The sequence below is a fragment of the Bufo bufo genome, chromosome 2 (assembly GCF_905171765.1).
Source record: "Bufo bufo chromosome 2, aBufBuf1.1, whole genome shotgun sequence".
Lineage (NCBI taxonomy): Eukaryota > Metazoa > Chordata > Amphibia > Anura > Bufonidae > Bufo > Bufo bufo.
Genome location: NC_053390.1, coordinates 215995276 through 216022433, shown reverse-complemented (window position 1 = coordinate 216022433; position 27158 = coordinate 215995276). Strand labels below are relative to the sequence as shown.

At 45.0% G+C, this 27158-nt stretch overlaps 1 protein-coding gene across 1 annotated transcript in view; it reads left to right on the top strand.

The window, feature by feature from the left end:
- Positions 1-27158, top strand: part of ABCB9 (ATP binding cassette subfamily B member 9) — a 123035-nt gene that overhangs the window by 57216 nt on the left and 38661 nt on the right. The window contains exon 4 of the mRNA XM_040419666.1: positions 14552-14757. Coding sequence (XP_040275600.1) covers positions 14552-14757 — 206 coding nt within the window. The remainder of the gene's footprint in view (positions 1-14551; positions 14758-27158) is intronic.

Here is a 27158-nt window from a genome sequence, read left to right as displayed (position 1 = left end):
AAAAAACTGAAGGGCCGATCCTAAATGAGCCGTCTCTACGCGAACTCCAGACTGGGCGGTGAAAGGGGGCAATACGGGTGCGGCGGAAGCAGGGGAGTGCCAATTAGGATTTGCCAGCACCTCTGGGAGACTAAGGGTTCTATGAGCCTGTGAACGCGGTGGCTGCGACGGGGGAGTTATTGCACGTGCCACCGTACCAGCTGGAACTGCCCTTCTGGTGCTCGCCACTTCACCAGGGAATATGGCAGGGCTGGTAGAAGGTCCAGGATGTGCGGCGCTGCTGTTGTATGCCGCACCATAAACAAGATCAGCGCTAGCAGCACTCTGCTGCAAATGAGGCTCATCATGCGGGGTATGCAAAACCCTGACATGGGATCGGGTACGCCTGACCGTAGCAGGGACCTCTACCTCGTCATCTTCGCTAGCGGTTAGAGTGCCACTACTGTCTACAGGTTCATATTCTGAACCACTGGATTCAGCGGGTGAGGCGTCCCCATCGCTTTCTTCCATCACGGCCAGAATCCTGTAGGCCTCTTCAGCGGAATACCCCTTGTTTGACATTTTGGGTTCACTAAATTTAGGAGGTATTCCTCTGAGACTACCCAGGAAAAAGAGCAAACCTACCTAGTAAAAAGGAGTGCTTGCGAAGTAAAGCTGCGATCGCTAATAAAGTTTCAAAAAGCTCAAAAGTGATCTTTATAGCGGCGCAGCGATTTTACAGTGTTTTTGCAGTGATCAGAAAAAATAAAATTCTGTCACTGCGGTGGGGCGGACTGAACGTAAGTGTGCGCACAAGATCAGGCCTGATCAGGCGAACACTGCGTTTTGTAGAGCTTAAGGTGACCCTAATGTACTTATATAGATCTGAATGCGATCAGTCTTGATCACTTACAGATACTATATACAGGGAGTGCAGAATTATTAGGCAAATGAGTATTTTGACCACATCATCCTCTTTATGCATGTTGTCTTACTCCAAGCTGTATAGGCTCGAAAGCCTACTACCAATTAAGCATATTATGTGATGTGCATCTCTGTAATGAGAAGGGGTGTGGTCTAATGACATCAACACCCTATATTAGGTGTGCATAATTATTAGGCAACTTCCTTTCCTTTGGCAAAATGGGTCAAAAGAAGGACTTGACAGGCTCAGAAAAGTCAAAAATAGTGAGATATCTTGCAGAGGGATGCAGCACTCTTAAAATTGCAAAGCTTCTGAAGCGTGATCATCGAACAATCAAGCGTTTCATTCAAAATAGTCAACAGGGTCGCAAGAAGCGTGTGGAAAAACCAAGGCGCAAAATAACTGCCCATGAACTGAGAAAAGTCAAGCGTGCAGCTGCCAAGATGCCACTTGCCACCAGTTTGGCCATATTTCAGAGCTGCAACATCACTGGAGTGCCCAAAAGCACAAGGTGTGCAATACTCAGAGACATGGCCAAGGTAAGAAAGGCTGAAAGACGACCACCACTGAACAAGACACACAAGTTGAAACGTCAAGACTGGGCCAAGAAATATCTCAAGACTGATTTTTCTAAGGTTTTATGGACTGATGAAATGAGAGTGAGTCTTGATGGGCCAGATGGATGGGCCCGTGGCTGGATTGGTAAAGGGCAGAGAGCTCCAGTCCGACTCAGACGCCAGCAAGGTGGAGGTGGAGTACTGGTTTGGGCTGGTATCATCAAAGATGAGCTTGTGGGGCCTTTTCGGGTTGAGGATGGAGTCAAGCTCAACTCCCAGTCCTACTGCCAGTTTCTGGAAGACACCTTCTTCAAGCAGTGGTACAGGAAGAAGTCTGCATCCTTCAAGAAAAACATGATTTTCATGCAGGACAATGCTCCATCACACGCGTCCAAGTACTCCACAGCGTGGCTGGCAAGAAAGGGTATAAAAGAAGAAAATCTAATGACATGGCCTCCTTGTTCACCTGATCTGAACCCCATTGAGAACCTGTGGTCCATCATCAAATGTGAGATTTACAAGGAGGAAAAACAGTACACCTCTCTGAACAGTGTCTGGGAGGCTGTGGTTGCTGCTGCACGCAATGTTGATGGTGAACAGATCAAAACACTGACAGAATCCATGGATGGCAGGCTTTTGAGTGTCCTTGCAAAGAAAGGTGGCTATATTGGTCACTGATTTGTTTTTGTTTTGTTTTTGAATGTCAGAAATGTATATTTGTGAATGTTGAGATGTTATATTGGTTTCACTGGTAAAAATAAATAATTGAAATGGGTATATATTTGTTTTTTGTTAAGTTGCCTAATATTTATGCACAGTAATAGTCACCTGCACACACAGATATCCCCCTGAAATAGCTAAAACTAAAAACAAACTAAAAACTACTTCCAAAAATATTCAGCTTTGATATTAATGAGTTTTTTGGGTTCATTGAGAACATGGTTGTTGTTCAATAATAAAATTAATCCTCAAAAATACAACTTGCCTAATAATTCTGCACTCCCTGTAGTACTAGTGCTGATTAGCGACAGCGATACTAGTGCTGATTAGCGACAGCAATGACGCTAATCAGTGACTGCGGTGCGGTGGGCTGGGCGCTAAACTACCTAGCAGTAGCTAACTACCTGGCAGGGATGAGGGACCCTTACAGGAGGGTGATCAATGACAGGGGGGGTGGACAAGGGGTGATCAGGGTGATCAGGGAGTCTAATATGGGTAATCAGGTGCTAAATAAGGGGTTAATAAATGACAGGGTAATGTCTAATATGTAGTGTGGTGATTTGGTGCTACTTACAGAGCTGCCTGTGTCCTCTGGTGGTCGATCCAAGCAAAAGGGACCACCAGAAGAGCAGGTAGCAGGTATATCAGACGCTATTTTCAAAATAGCGTCTGACATACCTCTTTGATTGGTCATTTCAAAAATCCACAGCCTGCCAGCCAATGATCGCGGCCGGCAGGCTCCAGATGAACTTGTGAACTGCGCGATCCTGTGAGCGCGCGTTCACAGGAAATCTCGGCTCACGCGAGATGACGCCAATTGACGTCAGTGTGACCTGGCAGCGCCGCAGCAATCACGCCTTTCGGCGTTAGCGAGACGGGAGGTGATTAAAGGGATTCTGTCAGCTAGTTTGAGCCTACAGAGCTGTGTACATGTGCTGCTAGATCACCACTAGCTTGTCCACAATATACATTTCACATAGCTCTGAGTGCTTTTATTCAGTAAAAAAAAACTAATTTATATATATGCAAATAAGGCTAGTAAGGAGCCCAAGGGGCTCTTACCAACGTTTCAGGAGCCCAGCCCCCATATCCTCCGAATCTCCTCCTTGCTCCCAGAGTACTCCGCATGTCAGTGCCGGCATAGTGTTCCTTCCCTGTGCTGGCATCAACCTCAGGGAATGTTGGTAACAGCCCCTTGGGCTCCTTACTAGCCTCATTTGCATATATATATAAAAAGTTTTTTTTTTTTACTGAATAAAAGCACTCAGACCTATGTGAAATGTATATTGTGGACGTGCTAGTGGTGATCTAGCAGCACATGTACACAGCTCTATAGACTATAAAACTAGCTGACAGAATCCCTTTAAGTCTCAATGATAAATCTGGAGTGAAACTCATTAACATAGCTAACCCATTTTTCAACCCACATTACAAAAGTGGAGTGAGTGGTGTACAAAATGCGAAAAGTTTCAAAAATTTTGTGCAAGCAAGTGTAAAAAGTTACAAAAGCCCTATTTTGCTACTTTTTGAAGCCAGAATTCTGGTGTGAAGGAATAATAAATCAGGACCAATATTTCCAATATCTTTTTCTAGAAAACAAGGCCCTGCAGAGTATTTTATTATCAACAAACATAATTAGGTGGCATTACAAATTACATTCATCAAATGAAGTTCAGTGTAAAGCAAAACTACATATTTATCTATGGTGTAAAGACTAGATATTGACACAAATCACATATGCTAAAGGAAACATTATACATATCCGGGATTGGGCTGACCACTCCATAACGTCAATCTTGTCGGTCTGGACCCAAGATGTTGCACGTTTACTGGTGTGTTTGGGGTCGTTGTCTTGTTGGAACACCCATTTCAAGGGCATTTCCTCTTCATCATAAGGCAGCATGACCTCTTCAAGTATTCTGATGTATTCAAACTGATCCATGATCCCTGGTATGCGATAAATAGGCCTAACACCGTAGTATGAGAAACATCCCCATATCATGATGCTTGTGCCACCATGCTTCACTGTCTTCACAGTGTACTGTGGCTTGAATTCAGTGTTTGGGTGTCGTCTGACAAACTGTCTCCGGCCACTAGACCCAAAAAGAACAATCTTACTTTCATCAGTCCACAAAATATTGCGCCATTTCTCTTTAGGCCAGTCAATGTGCTCTTTGGCAAATTGTAACCTCTTCAGCACATGTCTTTTTTTCAACAGTGGGACTTTGCGGGGGCTTCTTGCAGATAGTTCGGCTTCACATAGGCATCTTCTAATTGTAACAGTACTCACAGGTAACTTTAGACCTTCTTTGATCTTCCTGGAGCTGATTGTTGGCTGAGTCCTTGCCATTTTGGCTATTCTTCTATCCATTTGAATGGTAGTTTTTCACTTTCTTCCACATCTTTCAGGTTTTGGTTGCCATTTTAAAGCATTTGCGATCATTTTAGCTGAGCAGCCTATCATTTTCTGCACTTCTTTATATGTTTTCCCCTCTCCAATCAACTTTTTAATCAAGGTACGCTGTTCTTCTGAACAATGTCTGGAACAACCAATTTTCCTCAGAATTTCAGAGAGAAATGCACTGTAACCAGCATGTACAACATTTGCTGCCTTCCTTCCTTAAATAAGGGCAATAATTGCCACCTGTTTTTCAAAGAATAAAAGACCTCACTCATTGAACTTCACACTATTATTTTGAACATGCCCCTTTCAATAAGTGATTGAATTACAGAGAATCAGCAGCATGCATGTCATGACTTTTGGGTCTGTTGGGTTTCTATTACTCTACTACACCTGCTAGTAAATTATTTGCCATGTAGAAATATCATTTCTACCAAAAACAGTGATTGATAGGTTAGTGATGTCTGACTGCTATTATTTTGAACACAACTGTACATTGACAGCCAACTACTTCCCACTATTTTATTGGTAGCAGGGGGACTTTCCTAACTCATCAGCCATTCATTGAGCTGTTTTCTGTATGTAAACAGCATCATATATCTTAGCAAGTTACAAAGTAAAACCTGCAGTATTCCCAAAATTCAGCCCCCAAAATGTTTACATTTACTAGTACTAGATGATTGTTCACAAACTTATTGTCCCAGACATTATATAACACATTATAGAGTCTGTGGTGGCAGCATGATCAGTCCCAGCAGACACACTATCAATGAGTGCATCCAGGTTTTAAATCGTGAATTCACTGCATACAGGATCTGGGATGGAAGGAAGAACATGGTTATGAGTTTTAATTAGATGCTCATGCCGTTCCTAGACATACTAGGATAGTGAGCCATGAGTGGCTTGCAGCTTCTGGTCAACCCTGTCTTGGGGACGCTCCCAAAGAGTATCTCTTATGGGGAAAGTTTTTGTCTCCCTGTTGGGGTGGTCCTGACAGAATACAAAGCAACAGGTAAACGTTCCACCTATGGCAACTGAGTTTCCTCCGTACAATTCAGAATTTTCAATTTGCCTGATTTTAAAATATCGCTCCTGCGCCCTGCTGTGCCCCACTGTATTTTTCCCCGCTCAGTATGCTAATACTGAGCATCGGTACAGGGAGGAGGAGACACCAGGGTTTCTCAATGGGCGTCTCCTTCTCCTTGGCTGTGCCGTGATCCAATTACAGCGGAGAGCGTCGCAGCCAGGGAGAAGGAGATGCCCATTGAGAAACCCTGACGTCTCCTCCTCCCTGTACAGATGCTCAGTATTAGCATACTGAGCTTGAAAACTGCGGGGGGGGGGGGGGGGGGGGGGCACAGCGGGGCGCAGGAGCGATATTTTAAAAAATTAGGCAGTGCGGCTGCAACACTGGTCTCAACTACAAAGCCCCCTTTGTGTGATATCCTTGAAACATTTATACAGCCACCCAGCTTTCCTGAAGACACATGCACACCACACCAAGAAACTGACTATTATCTCAGGAATAGATAATGTCAACATCTTCTCTCCTACAAACAGAAAGTTATACAAACAGTAGAAAAAACGCGTAATAAAATAACAACATCAATACAATGCTACGTGGACATAATGATTATATAAGGGATATTCCATATCATATGCAAACATTTGTCATTGAAACCAGTTAGTCAATTATTATATAAGTGCAATGGTTTTATATATATATATATATATATATATATATATAAAAAGTTGAAGAGCAGCACATAAATAAAAGCTGGTGCAATTCCTTGAAGCAGACCACGGACCCGGTCCTGTTAGATATATGCAAAAAAGGCCAAGGCAGCACTCAAATATCAGTGAAAAAAAGGGTATTTTATTCACCCATGTGGTAACAGCAACGTTTCAGCTCACTCCATGGACAAAGGCTCCATGGAGTGAGCTGAAACGTTGCTGTCACCACATGGGTGAATAAAATACCCTTTTTTTCACGGATATTTGAGTGCTGCCTTGGCCTTTTTTTCGCATATATATATATATATATATATAATGTGACACAGTGAGGGGTTGTGTCTGGCAAGGCAGGTATTTTCCTCCCAGCATGTGCGGCTCGGCTGGTTTCCAGCCAGGTGAGGTCAAATATCGGACCGGAGTTACCTTAAATAGGCAGCTGGGATGTCTTTGTTTTTGGGATCTGAGGCTTTGTGTCGTGCTGGATGGCTGAGAGCTGCATGCTGGGGAAACAGGCCCCCTAAAGCCTACTGTGGACTACTAGAGGCAGAACTGCAAGCAAGGTGACTTGTGTTATATGAACTTTTCATTGTGTGTGAATTAACACCAAGACTGCAAAGTTACGTGCAGTTTTGTGCAATTGCCTCAAGTGTGAATAAAAACTGACGTTGAGTTAAGAATTTGTATTTTGCCTCTGTACTGCGCCCGCTTACCCTATCTACCGGAGCGAAACCCCACAATTGGTGGAGGATGCAGGCAAGAGCAATTAGGCTGGCGTGAACGCTGATATTTTTGGTTTCTGCATTTTTCAGGCACGGTTGTATGTCGTACATTAAAGCAGCTGTATTACAACCAGTGCCCTTGACAAAATGGAGGCTGTTGTTGAAGCCCTCATGGAGGCTAATCTGCAGCAGTGAGAGACAAACCTGCAGCAACGCGAGGCTAATAAGCAGCAGCAGGAGACTAACCAGTTGCTGCTACAACACGTGATGGCTTTGCAGACAGTAGGAGCAACCCCTAGCGTCCACGATGCCCAGAAAGCAGTCCGTGCCGCGATTCCCAAGATGACCCCCGCAGACGACATCAAAACCTACCTGGCGATGTACAAGAAAGTGGCCATCAGGGAAAAGCTACCCCGTGACCAGTGGGCGGAGGTCGTCGCTCCGTTCCTGCATCCAAATCCCAGCGTGTGTATTTCGAATTGCCAGACGATCAAGTGGTCGACTACCAGAAAATCAAGGGTGAGATTCTGGCAAGACTGGGGGTGAATGTGTTGGTCCGGCTGAGCCTGCAAGACCCTAGTATTATAACTTACTTAACCTCTTGCAAGAATGGCTAAAGCCTGACGTGCTGAGTCCCACTGCTATGCTGGATCGTCTGTTAGCCGATATGTTCTGGAGGGCTTTGCCATACCCTCTCCAGCACTGGATCATCAGGTGTCTCCTGGCAATGCCCTTGAGATGGTGGTGTCACGGCGGACAGGATACAAGATACACAGATGATCAACAAACAAGTGTCTAGGCAAGAAGCTGGGGATAAGGTCACCTCCTGACAAATCCCTACCAGCTTTCCCTAGACTTCTATGCCCACGTTCAGACCCTGAAGGTGGGAATAAACGTGTCCTCGTGCCTAGGCTGAAGATTCCCTAAAATCCCTAAGATGGTGAAAGAGGCAGCCTGCTCCCTCAGACCTGGAGGGGGCAGGCGTCTCTCTAACAGCCTAGACAGAAACCACAAGATAAACAAAACCAACTTATTTTTTTACTGAGCAGCAACAGTAAATCCTTCCTTCCTTCCTTCCTTTGAGCCAGACAGAAGCTATAACCCGCACATGACACTGGGAGTGGGCGTAATTTAAACCGACCCCACCCAGTGCACCTGAAGGGAGGCGGATATAGCTCAACGCCAAAACAAAAACAAAAGGCTACACACGTGCTGCTAACCTGGCAGACCTCCGCACATAGCCTGAGCAGGGCATGACAGGTGGACCTGGTAGAACGCTATGAAGCTACCAGGAATCTAAAGGAGGGTTCTGTCGAGAGGGAGGTCATCAAACCCCGTAAATCTCCATCCCAGACCCGGCGACTTGTACCAGCCAAACCCACCCAGATTGTACCCTCTACGGACCTGGCTCCAATAGTCTTCTGGCGGTGTCAGGAGCCAGGCCTTGTAAGAGCTGACTGTCCCCATCAGGTGGAACCCATGGATACTAACTATGGCTACCGTCAGTCGTTATATGCCAGGAAGCTGTGTGCAGCAGGTAGCCCAAAAACTCTAAACCACCTGTGCCAGGTGGAGGTAGGAGACACTCCAGCGGACGCTTTGCTGGACTCAGGGAGTCTGATGTCCCTAGTAAGGGCTCCCCTGGTACGGTCAGCGGAGTATACTGGCTGGAAAGTCGGGGTCATGTGCATCCATGGAGACTTAAAAGACTATCCCACCGCCCCCTGGTGTCTCTAAACACAGGGGCTGGCAGATGGACTCACGAAGTCGCAGATGCCCTAAATTTACACTACGAACTTATAATAGGGAGAGACTTCCCGGGATTCCCGTCACTGTGGCTTGCTATGAGAGTGACTGATTCCCATGAGACAGGGGTAACCTTAGCAGAGTGGCCCGGCTCAGGGGGGAGACCAGAACCCTGGGAACCTGAGACCGAAGGGCCAGTGGTAGGGGTGACCGCCTCTTCGGTGGAAGAGGGGGAGACAACCCCGCTAAGTGTGATGGTGGGAGACGTGGAGGACTTGCCGCCGGGTCCTGAATTGGCAGACCTCAAAGTCTCCGGGGATAATTTACAGTAGTTATGCCCTTATTGTGCCCCCCTCACAGTAGTTGTGTCCTCTCTGTGCCCCCTTCAGAGTAGTTATGCCCTCATTGTGCCCCCCTCACAGTAGATATGCCCTCATTATTCTCCCCCTTCACAGTAGTTATACCCCTATTGTGCCCCCCCACAGTAGATATGCCCTCTCTGTACCCCCATAACAGTTGTTATGCCCTCTCTATGCCCCCATTCAGAGTAGTTATGCCTTCATTGTGCCACCCACAGTATTTATGCCCTCTCTGTGCCCCCTGCAGAGTAGTTATGCCCTCATTGTTCCCCCCTCACAGTAGATATGCCCTCTCTGTGTCCCCATAACAGTTGTTATGCCTCTTCACAGTAGTAATGACCTTTCTGTGCCCGCTTCATAGTAGTAATGCTCACATTGTGACCCCCCTCAGAGTTAATAAAAAAAAACAAAAAAACAGTAACTACTCACCTTGTCCCATTCCTGATGATCAGATCCCCTCCAGCACTCCCCTGCAAGCACAGGTCGTGCCTGCAGCACTGTGTGTGAGGAGTGTACAGGCAGATTCCCGGGCTTACATGATCCTCCTACACAGTCCGGCAGTACCATAAATGTTTCAGGGGTTTGTAAAAATTACAGGTACGTGAAGGTGGGGTACACATTTTTCTGGATTTACTGTGAGTAATCTTATTGAGGAGTATAGGCTTCTCCACTACCTAAAACAGATTAATTGTCATACAGGCAGACAATAGGTACTCACCCAACATCTGCTATCCCACAAAGAACATATTCTTGGTTAAAATTCTACTTTTTTAACATGTGTTTAACCATTTAGATAGCATAACACCACACCCATTTGCTAAGAGCACATTTGTCTCCAAGCCTGTGAGTCCTGCATCTGGGCATGCCAGCCATGGATGCCCATATTCTTCCATTTAAAAAAAATGTATAGTTGTTTATTTTTGCAGGATGCTTCTGCATAGAAAAGCATAGTCTACTATACTTTTCTCCAGTAAATAAAAAAGGTATACCTTACCGATGTATAGTGGCCTGATGTAAGCCAAAAGTACAGTTTTTGACCTCTGTCAGGTGAATGAAAGCTTATGGACATGCTTGACAAACATACAGGACATTTTACCAGAGTATACAGCAGGCAAAGGGTCATGACGTGATGTGAACAGGACCTTAGTTCCACTTCTTTTGACTGCATTTGTATCTATGTTCATTGAGTCAAGCAGCTCATTCCTATGTGGAGCAACCTTGATTATCTTCAACAGACAAGAATCTGATATAAAGATGCAGCAGACATATGTATGTCTTGGACAATAATAACCCACTTAATGAATATTCAATTAAGTCTGTCACACTCCACAATCTACGATGAGAGGGTTACCTTTTCAAAAGATTGACTGTCTCCCCCGATGTTCTGAGATAGGTGATTCTTAGAAGTCAGTTGGAATTGTAATTGTTTTTATAAAATGCATGATCCTGCAGACATTTAATTGTCGGACATATGCAATTACAGAATATATCTTGATGCTTTTACAAACAGAATATATCTTGTTGATGCTTTTACTTGCTTCATTTCTTGAAGTGCTGCTGAATATTTTCCTGGCCGCCCGGCTCTCCTTCTTCTTGTAATTTACAGGTCTGTGCGGCGCATATGCTTATAGCAATGCGCCGCACAGACCTGTGAGTTACAAGAAGAAGGAGCGCTGGGCGGCCACAGCGCATGTAAGTATAATGCTGCTAAGTAACTGACCATGGCAGACAGGACTTCGGTAGCGTCCTGGCTGCCATGGTAACCGATCGGAGCTCCATCATTACACTGCTAGGACTCAGATCGGAACTGCCGCTGCCACCAATGATGGGGGGAGGGCGCACTGCCCACCAATGATTTTAATACTGGGGGGGGGGGGGGGGGCCCTGACTTAGCATACAATGCCTCAGACTCTGAGCCAACCAGTCAACCTGGTCATTTCACTGCTAAAACACCTTTATTGGTTGTCTAGTACTACATGTTCTGTACTGCCCCCTGTCTGTGCCAGGATGACATGCTCCTTTGGACACCAGGAGTGGCGGCTTCATTTTATTTTTCTGGTACATGTATGTACTATGCAAGACCCTGAAGAAGATCCTGCCCTCACCATAGAAAGTCATTTGCAGCTTCCAGCATCGATTCCTGTCTGTTTTATGTAAGGACTTACTATATCTGTCTTAGTTATCTGCTTAATTTTCTTAAAACGTAACTTTTTCTTATTCTGGGCTGACATTTTTGGGCTTTGGAACCAATTTATGGTTTTCCATAGAGTTACGGACTCAAGTTACAATGGTTATCCCAGAACCAATTTAATATTGTAACTTAAGTGAGCACTGTACTATTATTTGTTTTAGTTCTTAGTTATTTTTATTACATTTGTTTCACAGTACAGGTGTTGGTAGCTAGGAACAGCATAAACAAACTCACAAGCTCAATGTGGCTCCCAATCCAAATTGTGGTTACAGTAGGCCTATATTATAGTTGTAGACTTGTTATTTCAGAATTCTGGCCGAAAGGGGTATTTCCATAAGAGACATTTATAGCATATTGACGGGCTATGCCCTATGTGTCCGGTGGTTTTACACCTCTGAGACCCTCTCCAGTCTCCAGAATGGAGCCCTGTTGCACCTGGCCAGGAATGTAGAGGCAGCTGTGTACGCTCGACTCTCTACATTAACTTTAGTAGCACCATGTGTACTATTAGAGTGAATAGAGAGAGAGCCATTCATCTTTGGCGACCTCTCCATTTCTGGCTACTTAAGAGAGGAAGGCTCTCGGAGGTGGGATCTGTATCTATTGGACATTTATGGCATATCCTGTGCATATGCCATAAATGTCCAGATGGAACAAACCCTTTTACATAGGACGACGATCGGGCAAACAAACATCCCTATGAGGATTCACTCCTGATTATTGCTAATCCAGTCGATCTGTCAGTAATTGTTCACTCATTTGTTGGTTGATTGTGCCTGTTCATCCGTTTTCTGCGCATGCTCCAAAACTGTGGCGTTCCTCATTCACTTTGCATATTGTCAGCGGCACATCCCTTGTTTCCACAGGGCGATGTGCTGCTAACAGTCAGTGATTAAAAATGCGATCACCCGACAAATTAACCTACTTTCACATCAGCGTTTTTTCCTTTCCGTTATTCAGATCCGTCATAGGATCTCAATATCAGTTTTGTCCCCATTCAACAATAGGGACTAAACGGAACAGAATGCACCAGGATGCATTCCGTTCCAGTTGGTTGCGTTCCGATGCCGGACAGAAAAACGCTGCAAGCAGTGTTCTTGAGTGCATCATGGAATGCAAAGTAAGGCGGATCCGGCATGAAACACAATGTAAGTCAATGTTGCCGAATCCTTTTTCTCGGACACAAAAGAAAATGGGTCCGGTGCCCATTGACTTACGATGGTTTTAGTGCCAGATCCGTCTTGGCTATTTTACAGATAATACAACCAGATCCATTCACAACCGATGCAGCCGATTGTATTATGATAACGGAAGCGTTTTTGCTGATCCATGACACATCCAGCAAAAATGCAGATGTGAAACTAGCCTTAGGCCCCTTTCACACGGGCGAGTATTCCGCGCGGGTGCAATGCGTGATGTGAACGCATTGCACCCGCACTGAATCCTGACCCATTCAATTCTATGGGGCTGTGCACACGAGCAGTGATTTTCACGCATTACTTGTGCGTTGGGTGAAAATCGCAGCATGCTCTATACTGTGCGTTTTCCACGCAACGCAGGCCCCATAGAAGTAAATGGGGCTGCGTGAAAATCGCAAGCATCCGCAAGCAAGTGCGGATGCGGTGCGATTTTCACGCACGGTTGCTAGGAGACGATCGGGATGGAGACCCGATCATTATTATTTTCCCTTATAACATGGTTATAAGGGAAAATAATAGCATTCTGAAACAGCGCTGGAGGGGTTAAAAAAATAAATAAAAATGTAACTCACCCTAATCCACTTGATCTCGCAGCCCGGCTTCTCTTCTGTCTTCTTCTTTGCTGTGTGCAGGAAAAGGACCTGTGGTGACGTCACTCCGGTCATCACATGATCCATCACCATGGTAAAAGATCATGTGACGGACCATGTTATAAGGGAAAATAATACAATCTACAGAACACCTATCCCAAGCCTGAACTTCTGTGAAGAAGTTCGGGTTTGGGTACCAAACATGCCGATTTTTCTCACGCGCGTGCAAAACGCATTACAATGTTTTGCACTCGCGGGGAAAAAACTTGCATGTTCCCGCAACGCACCCGCACCTTTTCCCGCAACGCCCGTGTGAAAGAGGCCTTAGTGGTTAGCATGTTTATCAGGTGATCTGTGGCACCTTTACACTGGCCAGTTATTAAGAACGAGTGTTTTCATGGCCTCTTCTGTATGCAGTAGATAATTTGTCTGCAGGAATTTTGTTGTCTTGCAGTTACAGCAGTCTTCCACAAGGTGGCAGCAAAGGACTTTAATTGTTTCTGTTCACATTAGTGATATTTAGTACCTTTATGAACAAAATCAGTTGTGAATTATATTGTATGAAAATGACCACTCATGATTACCTTTGTGTACGTCATGACTGTACAGGTGAAACTCGAAAAATTAGAATATCGTGCAAAGTTCATTTATTTCAGTAATGCAACTTAAAAGGGGAAACTAATATATGAGATAGACTCATTACATGCAAAGTGAGATATTTCAAGCCTTTATTTGTTATAATTTGGATGATTATCGCTTACAGTTTATGAAAACCCCAAAGTGACAATTTTGAGGTACCCTTTGCTCAGGGGATATGGATTAATTAGCTGCTAGAGTGTGACCCTTTGAGCCTAGAATATTGAACCTTTTCACAAAATTCTAATTTTAAGCTGCATTAATGCAATTCCTTTTAAAGGGGACCTGTCACCGGGATTTTGTGTATAGAGCTGAGGACATGGGTTGCTCGATGGCCGCTAGCACATCCCCAATATCCATTCCCCATACTGTAGCTCTGTGTGCTTTTATTGTGTAAAAAAAAAACGATTTGATACATATGCAAATTAACCTGAGATGAGTCCTGTCCCTGACTCATCTCACGTACAGGACTCATCTCAGGTTAATTTGCATATGTATCAAATCGTTTTTTTTTACACAATAAAAGCACACAGAGCTACAGTATGGGGAATGGATATTGGGGATGTGCTAGCGGCCATCTAGCAACCCATGTCCTCAGCTCTATACACAAAATCCCGGTGACAGGTTCCCTTTAAGTTACATTACTGAAATAAATGAACTTTTGCACGATATTCTAATTTTTCAAGTTTCACCTGTAGTCTTTAGGTGCTATGTAAGTTACTGTTTCAGAGCTTCAAACAGGATATTTACCTGATAAGAATGGTAATGATAGATATGTTTCATTTTTAATCCCAGGTGACATCCTTTCTCGACTAACTTCTGATACAACAATTGTGAGTGATATGGTTTCTGAAAATGTTAATATCTTCCTGCGCAGCGTTGTCAAAGCTATGGGAGTTATAGTCTTCATGTTCAGCCTGTCCTGGCAGCTTTCAGTGCTGACCTTCTTGGGATTTCCCATCATCATGTTGGTTTCCAGGGTGTACGGCAGATATTACAAGGTGTGCTGCTTCCCTTGTTTTTTTCCTAGCGTAATAAGTCTGTTATTTTCGCTTCTAATGAGCTCAATTCCTTGCATGCTTCCAGTGACTGCCCTTGGGATGTGATGTGCTTGCATTGATATGCTTTCAAATGGAAGTACTAGTGTGTTTTTGTAAGATACATTTCCTTCGGACAGCTTAAAGGAGCTGTGCCATCTGAGTTTTCATGGCTAGAACTGCAGTAAATTCCAGCCAGGGGAGGCAGAGTTACCGAAATGGCTGAGCAATCCGCAATCCACTGTTTCCGTAACTCCCATAGCAGTGAATGGAAGCTATTCAGACAGCATAGCCAGCTCTGCTGCACTGGTTACATAGCTCCCATTCACTTACTATGGTTATTGTGGAACAACCCCTTTAATGTCCCAAATCAGAGGTGTTACTAGTAAGCAAAAATAAATAAATAGCAAAAACAAATAGTTTACCAACAAGAAAATGTTAAAATGTTATATGTGCAAATATAAATGTACATAGAGGTAACTATAAGACACAGAAGTGGGTGCCCCTGAGGTGGGGTGACATTATTATGTGGAGCCTACTAGTCCAGGAGCACAGGCAAATGCAAGAGAGCATCTGGATCAGCCATACTGTCAGAACAGAGCAGTTGGGGAGTCCATCAGTAGCTCAGATTGATTGATAACTATAAATATTGCTAGGGATAGGGGGTATGAGGGATAATCAGTTTTGTGGCTTATAAAAAGTGACATGTAAGTGTATTCTGTTCTGTGGATGTAAACCATGATCAATCTGTTCTTTGAATACAGCTGAAGGCATCTGTGTTGGTCCTATACTCATATGTACCCGCATTGCTGAGAAAAATGATGTTTTATTATATGCAAATGAGCCTCTAGGAGCAAGGGGGCGTTGTCAATACACCTAGAGGCTCTGCTCTCTCTGCAACTGCTGAACTCTCTGCACTTTGATTGACAGGACCAGGCTTGATGATGTTTACACTGCCTGGCCCTGTCAAAGTGCAGAAGGCGTGGCAGTTGCAGAGAGAGCAGAGCCTCTAGGTGTAACAGCAACACCCTCGTTGCTTCTAGAGGCTCATTTGCATATAATAAAACTTTTTTTCTCAGCAATGCGGGGACATATGAACATGGGACTAAGGCCTCATGCACACAAACGTATTTTATTTCCATGTCCGTTCCGTTTATGGACGTCATCCGTATTTTTTGCGGATTTGTTTTTTGCGGACCGCAAAATACATATAGTCGTGTGCATGAGGCCTAACACAAATGCCTTCAGCTGCCAAGTGCACATGTAACAGGTCAGCCAGTGTCACAGGTACAAATCTGATGACAGATGCCCTTTAATGTCTGATGTAAATTCAGATGACAGTGATTTGCATTTGTGTGCTATCTGGACTCTATACGCATATCATACAGACCCTTTAGAGCGCCTTCACACATGGGAGATTGTGTTGCAGAAATTTTTGTGACTGAAAATCAGTTCCATTTAGGGCTCATGTACACAAGCTTTTCTGCCCCGTTGCTGCGGACCACAAATAGCAGTCCACAAGGCACGGGTACTGACTGAGTGCATGCCGCTTGCAGATGCAGAGCCATTCACTTGAATGGGTCTGCGATCAGCAAGATATGTTCTGCACCGCAAAAAAATAGAACATTATTTTTTTGCGGTGCGGAAGCACAGACCGAAATCCCATGGAAGCTCTTTGTAGTGCTTCTGTGGGCTTCCGATCCGTGCCTCCACTCCGCACCGCACCATATCTTGCGGATTGCGGCCTACTCAAGTCAATAGGTCCACATCTGCAGTATGGCCTGCACACGGCTGGTGTCCGTATTTTATGGACTTGCTGATTGCAGGCTGCAATACAGGCACGAGGCACATGGTTATGTGCATGAACCCTTATCTGAATGGAGATTGCAGAAATCTATGTGCTGGTCATGGTCACCAAATTTAAATGAGTGAAACTGATTTTCAGTCGCAGAAATTTCTGCTACAAAATCTGCCGTGTGTGAAGGCAGCCTAAAATTCAACTATGCCCTTCACAAAGTCTGTGCGGAGGCTGCTATGGTGAGATGGACAACAGTAGGAACACGTCAGCATCTGTTTTAATGGATCATCATTCTGGTCTGTCCTGAACGAACCAGATTTATCTGCGTTGTGTAGTTAGAAATCAGAAAGGAAGGGTCTGAATCAGGCCTTAAAGTTGTTGTCAGGCCTCTAGATATTAATGACCTTTTCTAGGAATATGAGATCGGTGGGGGGTCCAACATCCGGCACCCCACCAATCCAGAGCCTGAAGCAGACCACTTCACCACAGTGTAGTGGACATGCTCAGCACCCATTCAAGTCTCTGCTTTCAGCTTTGTCCGCTGTGTTATTTCCAGCACTGGCAACTGCCGAGCACAGCCATTCAGTGATGTCGGACCCTGGCCGACCTGATGTTGATGACCTGTCCTGAGTATAAGCCATCAATAACTAGAACCTGGACAACTCCTTTCATGTTCTTCTGTGGAAGAGTCACATTTATTGATTGTCTGCTGATCACGATCCTGTTCATGAAGACCAACTCTGAACAATTCACAACCTTTTCTTCATTTGCACTAATTCACTATTCTGCTTATGGAAAGCATTAAATGAACCACTGTATACAATTTTATTTTTGCTATTTAAGTTTTCATTCATTTGCACTGGAACAGTAAATGTGTAGTGTAAGCTGGTTGTATAATAGCTACCTGACTCCCCGACCTTCTTCCTGCTATTAGTCAGAAGCCAAATATAACTTCTGCATTAGACCATGTAATGTGAGACCCAGGAGCCACACCTAGAGAGTGTACTTTAGTAGAACATGCACAGTTGGCTCCTGCTTCCAAGTATTCATGTCAGTGTTTTCTTCTCTTTCCTTCAACGTTTGTATTTCCAACTTTACACGATTTAAGGCCTCATGCACACGACCGTATGTATTTTGCGGTCCGTCAAAAACGGATCCGCAAAAAATACGGATGACGTCCGTGTGCATTCCGTATTTTGCAGAACGGAACAGCTGGCCCCTAATAGAACAATACTATCCTTGTCCGTAATGCGGACAATAATAGGACATGTTCTATTTTTTTGCGGAACGGACATACGGAAACAGAATGCACATGGAGTAACTTTGAAATGAATGGTTCCATATACTGTCCGCAAAAAAAACACGGAACGGACACGGAAAGAAAATGCGTTCGGCAGATTTACACGCACAATTCTCAGGCCACTCGTTGATAATAGCACCTTGTAAATGTGCTGGCCATCATCCGATGAACAAACAAAACGCTTGTTTATCGGGTGAACTAATTGTTCTGTGTAAGCAGCGCTCTGCTGCCCAGAAACAATTAATATGTATGAGGACGAGCGCCAGTGGTAGCCATCACTCCTCCTCATACAGTTTGAGGTGATTGCTGCCTGCCAGGTAGGGCAGTGTAAGACCAGCATAAAGTTTACATATAGATAAAATGTACAGAAAAAGTTAAATCTGTCATCAGATTTGTACCTATGAAGCTGGCTGACCTGTTACATGTGCACTTGGCAGCTGAAGGCATCTGTGTTGGCCCCATCTGTACCCACATTGCTGAAAAAAATTAAGTGTTAATATATGGAAATGAGCTTCTAGGAGCAACAGGGGCGTTACCATTACACCTAGGGGCTCTGCTCTCCCTGTAACTGCTGCAACTTCTGCATTTTGATTGACAGGGCCAGGCAGTGTAAATGTGATCACTTCTGACCCTGACTTCTCCAAAACCCTCACGCTGTGCTGTGTGCTTCATTATCCGGCACAGGCGCAGTACAGGAAAGAGGCGTGCTGGCAGTTCTCTTCTATACTGTGAGCCTCTTTCTTATACTGCCCCTTGCCTGGATACTGAAGCACATGACATAGCGTGAGACTTTAGGAGAAATCAGGACCAGGTGTGATCACAGTTAGGCTCCATTCAGACGTCCGTATGTGTTTTGCGGATCCGCGGATCCGCAAAACACGGACACCGGCAATGTGCTTTCCGCATTTTGAGGATCCGTACATTGCCAGAACTATATAGAAAATGCCTTTTCTTGTCCGCAATTGCGGACAAGAATAGGACATGTTCTATATTTTTGCGGAACGGAAGTGCGGACCCGGAAGTGCAGATCCGCAATTCCGGATCCGAGCGGGACAAAGTCTGTCCCCATAGAAATGAATGGGTCCGCAATTACGTTCCGCAAAATGCGGAACAGAATTGCGGACGTGTGAATGGGGCCTTAGGGTCCATTCACACGTCCGTAAGTGTTTTGCGGATCCGCAAAACACGGACAACTGCAATGTGCGATCCGCAATTTGCGGATCCGCACATCACAGACACTATAATAGAAAATGCCTTTTCTGGTCCGCAATTGCGGACAAGAATAGGACATGTTCTATTTTTTCCAGGAACAAAATTGCGGATCCCGAAAAAACGGATGCGGATCCCGAAAAAACGGATGCGGATCCAGGAAATGTGGATTTGCATCCGTTCCAGCCCCATTAAAAGTGAATGGGTCCGCAAATTGCGGAACAAATGTGGACCCAAATTACGGACGTGTGAATGGACCCTTACACTCATGGGTGGACTGGCCATAGACCCCACACTGAAATTTCCCAGTGGGCCGATGCCCAGAGGGCCGCCCAAGCCTTCCTCTTGGCCGCCAGATTGGTACATAAAGCTCTGATGCTCTCAGCATTAATTGATGTAGGCAATAATTTGTGCTGCACTATGGTATTTGGTTCTGCTGGGACAGTATTTGGTTCTGTACTGTTGCTGGCCCCGCCTACTTCTGTAGCCCCACCTTCAGTCAGTTTGGACCCGCCTACAACACTGGGCCACTTTGAGGTGTTTTTTGCCAGAGCCACTTTACACAAGTGCAGAGGGTGCAGCAGTTTCAGAGAGAGCTAATCCTCTAGGAGTAATGACAACACCCCCATTGCTCCTAGAGGCTCATTTGCATATATTAAAACATCATTTTTCTCAGCAATGCGGGCACATATGAACATGGGACCAACACAGATGGCTTCAACTGCCACATGCATATGTAACAGGTCAGCCAGTTTAATAGGTACAATTCTGCTGACAGATGTCCTTTAATATCTGATGTAAATTCGGATGACAGTGATTTCCATTTGTGTGCTATCTGGACTCTATACGCATATCATACAGACCCTTTAGAGCGCCTTCACACATGGGAGATTGTGTTGCAGAAATTTCTGTGCCTGAAAATCAGTTCCCTTTAGGGCTCATGTACACAAGCATTTCCGCCCCGTGCCCGTGCTGCGGACCTCAAATAGCAGTCCACAATGCACGGGTACTGACTGAGTGCATGCCGATTGCAGAGCCATTCACTTGAATGGGTCTGCGATCCGCAAGATATGTTCTGCACCCCAAAAAAATTGAATTTTTTTTGTAAATACATTGCAAATATACATCTGATGAATCTGATGTTCAGATAGGCACTCGATTACCCTCAAGGGTCACCTAACAGATACACTGGTACTTTTTATCCATTTGTTTTGAAATTACTAGCATTTACACAATGCACATTGTGGCTCATTTCATACAAAAGATTTTAGAATATAGTCTTTGTTCACATCTACTTTATTTTTTTTATATAACCCCAGCACCTGATACCTTTAATGATGGAAATTAACAGCACCCAATGAACCCCCATGGAGCCCAGAATTTAACTGAGCCTCCAATGCCGATGAGAATGAAGTGTAAGGGCCCTTTTACATCAGCCAATGATCAGGCATTCATAAGAACGCTCATTCCTGATCACTGCCTAGTGGGAATAGGACAGAAGTTGTCCTTCAGATGAGCAAACGTTCATTTGTTCGCTGATCGTATTGTTTATGTGAACACAAAAATGCAGTACGTCTTCCCATGCAAACTTTCAGCCTGTTTAGGCCGGTGTGATGGCAGTTTAAAGGAGTGGTCTAAGGCATGGATAGAATTAGAGGTTGGCGGTGTTACATACAAGTCCTCATGGTATTGCCTGCTGATCTCCATGGCTATGGAAACCATATGCACTGTTATTATATATAGTTCTAACAATTGCTCCTCAAGCTCAGTGACCTATAGGAATAAAAGTTCAGGTTCAGATTAATCTATTGTGCTAGAACACATAGGACGTCATCGCTGTGATTGCTTTTCAGGGTGGGGACAAAGGTATTGTTATGTATCATTATATGGTTCGTTTTCAGTGACACACAAAGCTGCTTTGTGTACTGTAAGCATTAAAGGATGTATAGATCTACTGTACATCACCAGGAAAATAACAGCCTAAAGGGTATCTCACTAAGAAGTGGGTGTCTGAATGCTGGGACACTCGGGGATCATGAGAAGGGTGTCCCGTGTCCATTGGGAATGTCACAGAGGTGCACGTGTGACCACAACTGCAAGCTCTGTACTCGGCAGTCCCATAGAAGTGAATAGAGTGATGATCGTGCACGTGGGCAACTGCTCTATTCTCAGGGGGGACTCAGCATCATTTGCAGCCCTCTGTTCTTATGAATACTGGCATCCCAGCGGTTGAACCCCCATGATCAAATTCCTAATCCCGTATCTTGTGGATAGGAGATAAATGTTATTAATGGGACAAGCCTTTTAGGGCCTGGTGCAAGCAACTATATATACACTGCTCAAAAAAATAAAGGGAACACTTAAACAACACAATGTAACTCCAAGTCAATCACACTTCTGTGAAATCAAACTGTCCACTTAGGAAGCAACAATGAGTGACAATAAATTTCACATTTTGTTGTGCAAATGGGATAGACAACAGGTGGAAATTATAGGCAATTAGCAAGACACCCCCAATAAAGGAGTGGTTCTGCAGGTGGTGACCACAGACCACTTCTCAGTTCCTATGCTTCCTGGCTGATGTTTTGGTCACTTTTGAATGCTGGCGGTGCTTTCACTCTAGTGGTAGCATGAGACGGAGTCTACAACCCACACAAGTGGCTCAGGTAGTGCAGCTTATCCAGGATGGCACATCAATGCGAGCTGTGGCAAGAAGGTTTGCTGTGTCTGTCAGCGTAGTGTCCAGAGCATGGAGGAGCTACCAGGAGACAGGCCAGTACATCAGGAGACGTGGAGGAGGCCGTAGGAGGGCAACAACCCAGCAGCAGGACCGCTACCTCCGCCTTTGTGCAAGGAGGAACAGGAGGAGCACTGCGAGCCCTGCAAAATGATCTCCAGCAGGCCACAAATGTGCATGTGTCTGCTCAAACGGTCAGAAACAGACTCCATGAGGGTGATATGAGGGCCCGACGTCCACAGGTGGGGGTTGTGCTTACAGCCCAACACCGTGCAGGACGTTTGGCATTTGCCAGAGAACACCAAGATTGGCAAATTCGCCACTGGCGCCCTGTGCTCTTCACAGATGAAAGCAGGTTCACACTGAGCACATGTGACAGACGTGACAGAGTCTTGAGACGCCGTGGAGAACGTTCTGCTGCCTTCAACATCCTCCAGCATGACCGGTTTGGCATTGGGTCAGTAATGGTGTGGGGTTGGATTTCTTTGGAGGGCCGCACAGCCCTCCATGTGCTCGCCAGAGGTAGCCTGACTGCCATTAGGTACCGAGATGAGATCCTCAGACCCCTTGTGAGACCATATGCTGGTGCGGTTGGCCCTGGGTTCCTCCTAATGCAAGACAATGCTAGACCTCATGTGGCTGGAGTGTGTCAGCAGTTCCTGCAAGACGAAGGCATTGATGCTATGGACTGGCCCGCCCGTTCCCCAGACCTGAATCCAATTGAGCACATCTGGGACATCATGTGTTGCTCTATCCACCAACGTCCCGTTGCACCACAGACTGTCCAGGAGTTGGCAGATGCTTTAGTCCAGGTCTGGGAGGAGATCCCTCAGGAGACCGTCCGCCACCTCATCAGGAGCATGCACAGGCGTTGTAGGGAGGCCATACAGGCACGTGGAGGCCACACACACTACTGAGCCTCATTTTGACTTGTTTTAAGGACATTACATCAAAGTTGGATCAGCCTGTAGTGTGTTTTTCCACTTTAATTTTGAGTGTGACTCCAAATCCAGACCTCCATGGGTTGAAAAATTTGATTTCCATTTTTTTTATTTTTGTGTGCTTTTGTTGTCAGCACATTCAACTATGTAAAGAACAAAGTATTTCAGAAGAATATTTAATTAATTCAGATCTAGGATGTGTTATTTTTGTGTTCCCTTTATATTTTTGAGCAGTGTATATTGCTCTGTCTAGAGTTTTAGGCATAATCACATTAGTGATTTCCATCAGTGATTGGAAGCCAAAACCAGGAGTGAAGCCTACACATAAGGTATAAGGGAAACATTTGCACACTGACTGAAGTATGAACTAGGGCTCACAGAGTAGTATTAAGGGCCCATTACACGGGCCGACAATTGAAGAAATAATCGCTAACCAGTGTTACTAGTAATGCTCGTTAGCGATGATCTTGCAGTGTAAATGCACCGCCGATTACCGCCGATTACCCGATGAACGAGTGTTCCGCTGGGTCATCGGGTAATTGTATCTTTTGTGAAGCACAAAACATCATTTCTCAGTGGCAGATGGTGCTGTGTAAACACGATCTGCTACCGGCAAACAACGAGACAGTATGGGGAGGAGCAATGGCATTAGCGATCACTCCTCCCCATACTCTGAAAGAGATCGCTGCATCCCAGATTGTTGGGAAGGAACACTTTGTCGTCCCATGTAAAGGGACCTTTACTTAGGTTGGTTTCACACTGCCGCCACAACCTTGCAGCGGCAGGCTGTTGGGGCATAGAATGCTGCATAGTCTGATACTGCAATTATACTCACTTCCATGTGTCCCCTGATTCCTCCTAACATACATGTGTTATAGTTATACAGAAAAACCTCTAAAAATATCCTCTTTGAGAAGACCATCCCCTTCACACGCTGCAGATCTATGTGCTTGCCACCCCATTCAAATTTATGTAACTGATTTTCTGTCACAGAAAATTCTGCAACAAAATCCGCAGCTTGTGAAGATGTCCTTATCTTGACCAGGGTTGCTGTGACAGATTTTCAGTTCTACCATATATTATGTATACTGCACTAGCCATCTTCTTTGACCATTCACTAGAAGAACATGCAGTTTTGAGAGCAGGCACCTTAAAGTGAACCTGTCACCAGGATCCTGGACTATTATTTGCAGCATTATATGAGTAGTCCTGCAGATAAGGAGTCTAGATCACTATATATTTTTTTTTACTTTCCTACTGCCCCCCATTCCCCTCACTGTCAACTCTCAAAACTGTGCTGAAATACACAATCGGGATAAGGGCTCATGTACACATTTTTTGCGGCCTATATGCGGAGTCCAAATACATTGTTTTGTCAGATGGGTCCCTTGTGGTGACAAGCATTTGTGACCATGGTCCCCTGATGAAGCCATGCAGATGGCGATAAACATGGGGACTCTGCTCCCCCTCCTGTCCCATGGACAGGTCTTTTTGGTTTTATTTAGTTACTGTAGCACTTTACCTCTATGTATTCGTAAATTTTTCATCACATTAATTATATTCCTTGATATTACAAATTTCTGTGTGGTCTATAGCTGGGCTTCATAGATACATGTATAGATACCTGTCATGGACACATGTGATATTGTCCTTTGAGCAAGCAGGGGCCCTTGGACCTTATTTGGAGTCATGTGGCAAGTGCTTTGTTCCATTTGTTTGGACGTTGCTTTAAACTCTAAAGTTTGATATCTGTGTGCATTGTTTATAACATGGTTGTACAGTCAACTTTTGCAAGTATTTTGTCTCTTTGACTTAACCCCTTCCCGACACATGACGTAATAGTACGTCATGGCGGCAGGTGACTTGCCGCATTTTTACGTACTATTACATCATGGTGATCGGGCGGGCACCGGAGCAGTGCTCGCCCGATCAGTGCAGGGGCCCGGCAGTCACTGATAGCTGGGCCCCTGCTGTATCCACCAGCATCGCTGTAGAAGCTGATGCTGGCGGATTGACCACTTCTATGGCGCGGTCAGCGCTGACCGCGGCATAAAAGGGGTTTGCGGTCAGTGAAGGAGCCCATCGGGTCCCCGCGCAGATGTAGCCTTGCAAGGTATCGGGACCTGCCTTCTACAGAGGCCTAGGAGATCCATCCCTAGGCTGCATCTCCTAGGCAACCTGTTAGTGTATTACTCCAGGGCTCGACAAATCCCAGGCGCCAGGTCGCCATGGCGACCAGGAATTTAGTCCTGGCGCTTGGGTATTTGTCAGCCCGTTTTCAAAGGTGCCCGGGCGATGGGTGCGGAGCGCCGTTCTGTCTGGAAGCAGCACAGGAGTGGAGATGAGCGGAGAGCTGTGTGACGGTGCCTTAGGTTCCCTATACCCGGCTGCTCTTTGGACACGCTCCCCGCCCATGGCTGAGCGGACGCCACGGAAGTCCACTGTGACAGATGTGGCGGCGCTCGGTTCGCGCTGGTGGCGGCCCCGGGGTGTGATGAGGAGAAGCTCCGTCCTGCCCCAGGCGGGCTCTGGCTGCCCATCTGCTCTATAAGCGGAATGCAGAGTCTGGCCTGGCAGCACGTTAAGCGGCTGCTGTGTCTGATGGGCCGGAGGCCTGACCTGCTGTGCTGACCTGCTGTGCTGACCTGCGCCCTCCTCGTGGCTCTCAGGTTCACCTGCAGGTAACTACCCGCCCCCAGTGCAAATTACTATTACTCTCATCCAAGTGAGGCAGGAGCCTGAGGTGTCAGCACATGTACACTGTATGCCATAGTCCTATATACTGTACATATATCATGGTCCTGTATACTGCGTATGTAACATAGTATACAGCACGTACACTGAATGTCATAGTCCTATATACTGTACATATATCATGGCCCTGTATACTGCATATACCATACTATACAGCACATGTATACTGCATATGTAACATGGTATACAGCATTATTGGGGGGGCTCTATGGAGAAGTGTGGGGGGGAGCACTATGGGGGCATCTACTGGGGACTTTATGACACGGCTTCGCCTGGCTCCTAACTTTTTTAGCTGGCTCCTAGATTCCAAGGAAATTTGTCAAGCCCTGTGTTACTCAGTGTAATACACTTAACAGGCATGCAAAAAAATATGGTGTTCAGAAAATGGAGACACAAAAACATAATTTTTTTTTCAAAAATGCTTTATTATGTAAAAGTAAAACAAACAAAGTAGACATATTTGATATCACGTCTGCAACAACCTGCTCTATAAAAATAGCACATGATCTAACCTGTCAGATGTACGTTGTAAAAAAACAAAAAATAAAAATGGTGCCAACACAGCAATTTTTTGGTTACCTTGCCTAAAAATAGTACCAATAAAACTGTCACCTTATCCCATAGTTTCCAACTACTTACAGCAGTTTACCACCACATGTGTTTCTATAAATCGCTGAATCAGGGTAATAAATATATTCATCTCCATTTTTCCTTAAACTTTTGTGGAATACCTAAAGAGTTAACAAAGTTTGTAAAATCAATTTTGAGTAACTTGAGGGGTGTAGTTTCTAAAATTGGATCATTTATAGGTGGTTTCTACCATGTAAGCCCCACAAAGTGACTTCATAACTGAACTGGTCCTTAAAAAGTGGGTTTTGGAAAATTTCTAAGCCTTCTAAATTACATTTACAAAATTTTGCCAACATAAAGTAGAGATATGGGAAATGTTAACTATTAAATATTTATGAAGTATCCCTTTCTGTTTTAAAAGCAGAGAAATTGAAATGTTGAAAATTGCGAATTTTTTGAAAGCTTGGGTAAATTTGGTATTTTTTCATAAATAAAGGTTAAAAATATTGACTTAAATGTATGATTGTCATGAAGTACAATGTGTCACGAAAAAACAGTCTCAGAATGGTTTGGATAAGTAAAAGTGTTCCAAAGATATTACCACATAAAGTGACCCATGTCGGATTTGCAAAAAATGGCCTGGGCAGGAGGGTGGAAACTGGCCTGGGGTAGAAAGGGTTAAAGGGATTGTGCAGGTATGGGGGGGGGGGGGGCAACCCCCTGTTCCCCCCACTTGGCCAGACCTGTAAAAGGAAGATATCTTACCTGCTTCCCGGCGCAGGCTCCTCACTCCTCTTCCTGGTCTGCGATCCTCTGCTCCTTGCTATAAACATCCAGTTTAACATCACCGCAGCCAATCACTGGACACGTTGGTGACCGGCTCCCCTTATGTCATGACAAATGGTCACATGACGTAAGGGGATCCAGTCTCCTCCGCGTCCAGTGATTGGCTGCGGTGATGTCAAACTGTATGATTTCAGCGAGAGAGCCAACCCACCATTCTTGCACAGCCCCTTTAACTGTGATTTTTGGTTCTTTGCAAGCATTCCATTTGCA